This window comes from Pomacea canaliculata, linkage group LG5 (genome assembly GCF_003073045.1).
Source record: "Pomacea canaliculata isolate SZHN2017 linkage group LG5, ASM307304v1, whole genome shotgun sequence".
Taxonomy (NCBI): Eukaryota; Metazoa; Mollusca; class Gastropoda; order Architaenioglossa; family Ampullariidae; genus Pomacea; species Pomacea canaliculata.
In genome coordinates this window covers 33984247-33991023 of record NC_037594.1, presented here as the reverse complement: position 1 = coordinate 33991023, position 6777 = coordinate 33984247, and the positions used below count along the sequence as shown (strand labels likewise).

General features: G+C 40.6%; 1 protein-coding gene across 1 annotated transcript; it reads left to right on the top strand.

Moving 5' to 3' along the window:
* Window positions 1-267: 267 nt before the first annotated feature.
* On the top strand, window positions 268-6378 carry LOC112563699. The gene is made up of 9 exons (XM_025237950.1): window positions 268-419; window positions 1134-1283; window positions 2120-2413; window positions 2671-2772; window positions 2959-3160; window positions 3480-3580; window positions 4585-4781; window positions 5134-5269; window positions 5664-6378. The coding sequence occupies exons 2-9, from the start codon at window positions 1223-1225 to the stop codon at window positions 5759-5761; spliced, it is 1191 nt and encodes a 396-aa protein (XP_025093735.1). The 5' UTR covers window positions 268-419; window positions 1134-1222; the 3' UTR covers window positions 5762-6378.
* Window positions 6379-6777: the final 399 nt, after the last annotated feature.

Genomic DNA, 6777 nt, shown 5'->3' with positions numbered 1-6777 from the left:
AAAATCACAAAAACCACCAAAAAAAAACAACATGGAGGCACGGACTGGTCAGTGACAACCATACGGCGATTTCGAGCAATAGGGTGGAAAGTAGGGAAGGAGTCGCACTTTGCCTTGTCTGTACTGGACGTGTGGCCGGCCTGCCTGTGACAAGAGTGTGGATTGATGAGGTCCACATTGGCTGGTCTTGGACTCTTTCCGACAGGAACTTGCTGCATCCGCTTGGCTTCCGCGGTTAAGTCGTGACCTATATAAACTTCTCTAACTTGCCACGGCCTGATGCTGGAAGCACACAAGGACATCTTTGGTGTTTACAAACAATATAAAAATCCACGGCTAAATGATACAAAGACTGCTGAAGTGGAGAGTGTGTTGCTGACCGTAAATCACAACGCCTAATTCACATTCATCTGTTCACGGTGAGGATTTTAGGTTGTGATACCAACACCCATTGATTAATTACGTAGTTTAATAGCAGTCGTAATCGTTTCCTAATAAATTTGGCAATGAGACAATGAGACTAAGGCGAGGACGTGTAACACTGAAGCACAATGATTCAGTCAATACTTCGATCGCTGATCAACTATTTCTCGGTCGGACACTCAAAGCTCAATTAAATGTAACATAATTAATATTCAAATCAAACAACAACAACAACAAGCCTCTTCTTTCATGGAATTCCTCTCAAACATTTGACATGATTAATTGTATTTGTTCATTCGTTGATGGGTATGGAGAAATTGAGTTATACACAATTAGTTCACCCGTGGAGTTTCCTCATACAGAGCGTGAATAAAAGTAAATATAGGAGAGTGTTATATATAAAAGGAATGCATAACCATGATTATAAAAATGGCAATGATGTTAATAATATTAATACATCATTAACACGACTTAACCAGTGAAAACTATCATAAACAATTTTTATAAATTGGATCAGTTTTTTTTTTTCAGTACAATTTTTTGTGGAGTGTTAAATTTAACTGAATTAGAATATGAGACGACCAAAAGAGAACGAAATAGCCGCATCAACAATACTGACATATATATATTTCCCTGAACCGGAACAGAAACTTATAGTGATAACGAATAGTACAAAGAAACAATGTTCACAAACGTTCCCTGTCACACAGGAGCGACCTCGACAGTTTCGTTTCCTGTTATCGAGGGCTGGGTCGTCCTGTTGTCCAGGGAAGAAAGTAGTCTTGTCCACCAACCTGCAATGGCGGCTTCTTGGATATTCGCAGTGCTCGTGATAGTCTGTCTTTCACCATTTTGCGCAGGTGAGTTTGATTGTTTCGTTGACGGTGGTTTTCTCAAAATAAGCAAGAGAGAGAATGCTATCTGAAAAAGTACTCAGAATGATCTGTATACTTTATTCATTTGAAAATATATGTAACCCTCCACGACGAAATAAGTCTTAACTCGCGAATTTCAGATTTGCCTAATTGCATATTTTTAAAAGTACAGGTTCTGATCTTTCTTTTGATACAAAAATTGTTAAAAGTGAGTGAGTCATAAACGTTTGAAGTGTGAAAGTACGGATGGCGGCCATTTTGAGAAAAGCGAGTTCAAAGATTCGCGCCGACCGGATCAATTTACTCCTAAACTTTTGCAGACAAATCGTTTGATCTGTTAATATTTGAATCGTTCTTTGAAGAAGTTGAACATACTGACTCCGGGCTTTCTGTCAAGGTATCACACGATGGGATTATGACAGGGAAACAGTATCGACACCGCGTTTAAATTTCGTCTGAAAGTTGTAAAGATCACAGTAGGGTACCTCGATTAAAACGTATTTAAAGTCAATTCTTTTTATTTGAACATACGAGTGTATTTTCCTGATAGTTTAATAACCAAGGAATCCATTTTTTTTAAATCAAACTGCACAAAATCGACTCCTATTCCTTTCGGGGCCTCGAACATAAAACTGTTCCGCGCCACTTGAGACAGTTCGTCGCGGAGGGTCACCTATTCTTTAAGAGTATTAGCACACGCTCACAGTTTGCCATCTTGACTTCTTGTGTGCCTGCTTGCGTGCCTCCGATACCACTATTATCACTCTTTTCATATTAGCAAGTTAAAAAAGCCTCTTTTCACCATTTTTCTATTTTTGTAGTTGTGGGGCAAGGAGTTCCAGTGACAGGCTCCCGTTTGCTGATTTACCCCTCCACCACCGTTGTTTCTCCTCGTGGCTCCAACATCAGTCTTTCGTGTCTTCTCAACAGCATCAGCACTTTAATTCGCGACAACATTAATTGGATATATGTTTCGAACGCTGAGTCCGACAGACGACAGGAAACAATTTTATCCGAAAGATCAGTTCTTAGAACAAATGACACTCGCTTTGGTCTGGCATCGAGTGAAGAATCCACCTCACACCGCTGGTACTTTAACCTCACGATCTCCAATGGTGAGTTTGAAACGGAGTTAAGATTCTTTTCAGATAAGTATTTCATCTTCTGAGGCAATCGTATGAGTTATCCATGCATTATAAAAATTACAGAAATTCTTACCTTAAACTGCTTAAAGTAATGAAATTATGTTGATAGGTGATCACTTACTTGGAAGGGGCGAACATTGAATGAATGGGCGAATGACATTAATACAAGTATCTACATAGTAATAGTAGTCAGTAGCAGGAGGGAAGCTAAACTGTTATGGTTGCAGTGGTGGACACAGACGATGGCCGTTACATCTGTCGCATAAGCAGACTCAACCAGATTAACAGCACCTCTCGTGATGAGGTGTCGGTGGCGGTCGTTGTTCCCCGTGAGTCACTTCTTATATTAGTAGCATGTCATTTTGTGTCCTCTCAAACAAGGAAATAATGCGATATGACAATGTGTGTTATCATTATTAAATTATTAGAAGGAAAGATCTATATTTTCCTCTTATGGTGTTATGGGAGGCCTTTTATCTTGATTGTTTTTATCGGAATTCCGTTCTGACCTGCAGATGATGTTGAGGAAGTAGAAATCAAGCTTGGTGACATTGGCCACGAACAGTCTGTAGTCAGTGTGATGTGCCAGGCAAAAGTAAGCAATCCGCCACCTGTGATCAACATCTATTTGGATGATAGAAAAATTGTCGACACAGTTGTTGTAGAATTTCTCAATCACACCGACCAGTGTTCAAAGGGATGCGGTCCTCGCTACAGGTACATCCACAAGTCAAGCTAGTTAACAAAGTCCTCTTCTTCCTGTCATTTGCTTCCTCCTTTTTCGTCCTCGTTCGTCATCATATTGTTAATTATTTCCTTTATTTCTCCCTTCCTTCTTCCCACTCTCACTTTGTTTGCAAGTTTTTATGTTTGGTAGCAATCTTTAACCACACACAACTTTTACATAATGCTTGATTTATGGTTAGTTTATATGCCTTAAAAATAGTACGACCACACTGGGACTAAGGAAATGACAAATGTCTTTTTATGTGCTGTCGAGGGTGTGTGTGTGATTACACATGGCATTTGTCTGTAGCTCTACCCTGAAAACCGCGATTCCACTCCAGCCTTGGAGAACCATCGGGTGCACCGCGCGAGCCAACTACACTGGATCCAAGATTGTGGCAGCCAGAAACGGTACGAACAAGCCAACCAACCAGCAGCACAAGCAGACAAACGATGCTCAGCTAACAGTTTATTTTAGTCTAGTTTATGATTTTGTTGTTCTCTGTGAAGTCCAGCCACTGGAAACAGCTGTCACACGAGGTCGCATGCCATTTGTCGCATGCCATTTGTCATGCAGGATGTTGTTTGTTGACCTCTCAACTGCACCTGAACCCGCGTAAACAATATCAATCCAAGGTTGTGAAGGAAAAAAAACCACACATCCAAACCAAAACAGAAATAACACCAAGAAATCAGCCATAAGCTCTCACTATATTCAGAGTTCAGAGTCACCTATGAGTACTTGCCAGCAAGAAACCCATGCTGGTTAGCTGATTTATTGGTTACATAAGAGAATAAGTCTGCATCCCCTAAAATGTAACAATTGAAGGTCCTATATCCTACTGTGGATGAATAAATTAGCTTGAGTGGTTCAACTTGTCTAGACTACACACGTGGAAAGGGTGTGGCCAACGCTTCACCTTCTCATAATTATGTACCTGGGCGGCCCGCGGCGCAACAGTTAGCGCCTGTCACCAACACAGTGAAAGTTGGTTGGCTTGGGTTCATCTCTCGTCCTGGGCAAGCAGTTCTTTCTCTACATATGACATCTGTTTACAGGGCTGACCTGCCGTGAGGTAGCCTTAGTTGCTGGCTCGGCGTAAAACACTAACTCCACCACCACCCCCCACTTACTTTCCATGATAAGTTGGTAGCAGGGGAGTTTTCAGTCACAGGTCTATGAAGCTTTAAATTGGCGGCGTCCTGCTTCAAATTCAAGAGTTCTAACGACTTTTCTCAGCGTCCCTCTCAAACAGTATAAATTATTATCTTACCCTCGTTGTGTAGCCCTTTAATGATAACTCGTTTGTGTGTGCGTGTGCTTGTAATATTCTTACATTATTATCTTGCTAAATATTTACTAATTACGAGATGGCAGCACATGTCACCAGTCACATGCAACTGTATGTCCTCAGTGACGTTTTACACGCAGCACAGTTGCGTGGTGTCGCCACCTTCGCCCCGCGTGGGTGACGCCATGGTGAACGTGTCGTGCGAGCTGCTTCATGACACGGTGCACGTGGAGTACTACGTGTGGAAGGTCAGGAAGGACGACCACGTGATCCGCCTGACCAGTAATCACACCGAGGACATCTACAGCACCCAAATGCAGGTACCACGATGACGTACTCCGAGAAACCCACTTGTCAAAATTTTCAACAATGAATCAAATAATAGAAAGTCCCCCTCCATCTTGGCTGTCAGTCAATGTCGATACAGACACCGACACGTGAAAGGCATTGACGATCTTGTGAGAAGAAGAGATGCCTTTTAATACAGATTTTTAATTTGTTTAATATCTCAACAACAAAGCCGCGTTTTCTCAAGTTCAGTACACAGACACAAATACAAACAATTAAATGCCCCCACTCAGCTCCATGCTAATGGCGATCAAAAGTCTGGATCATATCTGTCAAGCTTGGACTCATTCTATTAAATGTTAATGGATAAGCTTTCTCTTTCAGACTGTGAACAGCACATACACATTGGTCTACCTAACCCTGGATAAACCAAAGGAGGAGCATTTGAAAGCTCAGTACACATTGCTTCTCTACACCTCCCTCAGATCAGAAGAACGTTACCTGGTGCAGCTCGCGTCAGGTGAGTCAGACTGCTTCCGGCTGTACGTGTGTTTACTGTACATCCACATAATGCTTCTTTATATTGCCGAGGGTGTACATTGTAATACCAAAATAATACACTGGCAAGTATGTACCTACTCCGGACATTTCGTGGCGATTGTTTGCAACTGGTTGAATACGACTGGCACCTGTCATCATCAATGCCACAGAGTATCTCTCTCAAGCCCAGGCAAAATAAGCTTAAAGGCCTTTACAATAACCACCATCATTGCTGCACTTCTCTTGGTGATCGTGTAAATAATGTACAAAGTGTTACACTGTTTTAATTTTACCCTTAGTCAATTCAGTCACTAGTAGTAACAGTGACATAAAGTAGGGGCAAGTTAACTAACATACCTTCATCATCCTAACAGGTGAACCTGCATCGAGTGGCACTGTAAGGACAGGTACGCAAGGCCTCTGGCTGACACTTGTCTTCTGTTTGCTGCACGGTTACATAACGGTTGTCTGACCAGTTGCCCTTTGACTCAAGATTCCACTCAAGGCATTTAACCTTTTGGAGCATCACTTCAAATTTCATGTCTGGTGCTACTGATATCATTACTTGATAGTTTTTTTATTATGGTCTCCAAATTCCCATTTGAAGATGGGATTGTATTGTTCTTGAACTAATTGATTAGCTGCACTTATTTAATATACAAGTTTTCAAGCAAACCTTTCACATGCAGTTCATGCTAGAACAAGACTGGAACAATATACCTGGGTGGCATTTATTTGCTATCTATAGCCTCTTGCAACAATTTTCAACTCTGCACACCATCTTGTGCAACGCCATACAGGCAGTTCCTTTCCCTGACAAATCTGAAGACTCCATGTGTAAACTAATGCATTTTGTGGATGATTTACATTTCTTCAGTCATTTTTTAGAACCATGACTACCAGTAAATATACAGCATCTCAGCACTACAATCACAACCACTATTACCAATTATGCATTCAGTAACTTGTAAGTAATAGTGATGGGTGTCCCACCGAGCAGTAAAAGACTAAATAAGACAGATTTAGACCCAGTAACAAAACATGTAAGCAACAATATAAAATAAAAAGTGCAACTGACTTTAAAAAAAAGACACCAATCATTAAAGCACTGTTATAATTTGGTGAAAAGAACACTGAAATCTTTGGGGACAACAAATACTTTCTGGACTTTCGCTAACGCATGCTTTTTGTTCAACGACTTTCCAGCTACATCATTGGTGAAAAAAAAAAATTAAACAAGTGCATGCACCTTTGTACAATTTGAAAGCCTTAAAAAATATTTATTTATTGCAACATGTAAAAACCTGTATTGGTATGATGATACACACCTGCAGTGGCTGCAAGTTTTGAAGAATGTCTTGTTTATGCCATGTGAAAATTAAGAAGACTTTCATGAAACATTTAAACATTTTCTTGGTGTTTATTGTAAGCAACGGAATGTTAGGCTGTCCAGTTCTTATCCTTTTTCAATGCATATTAAAATATAAA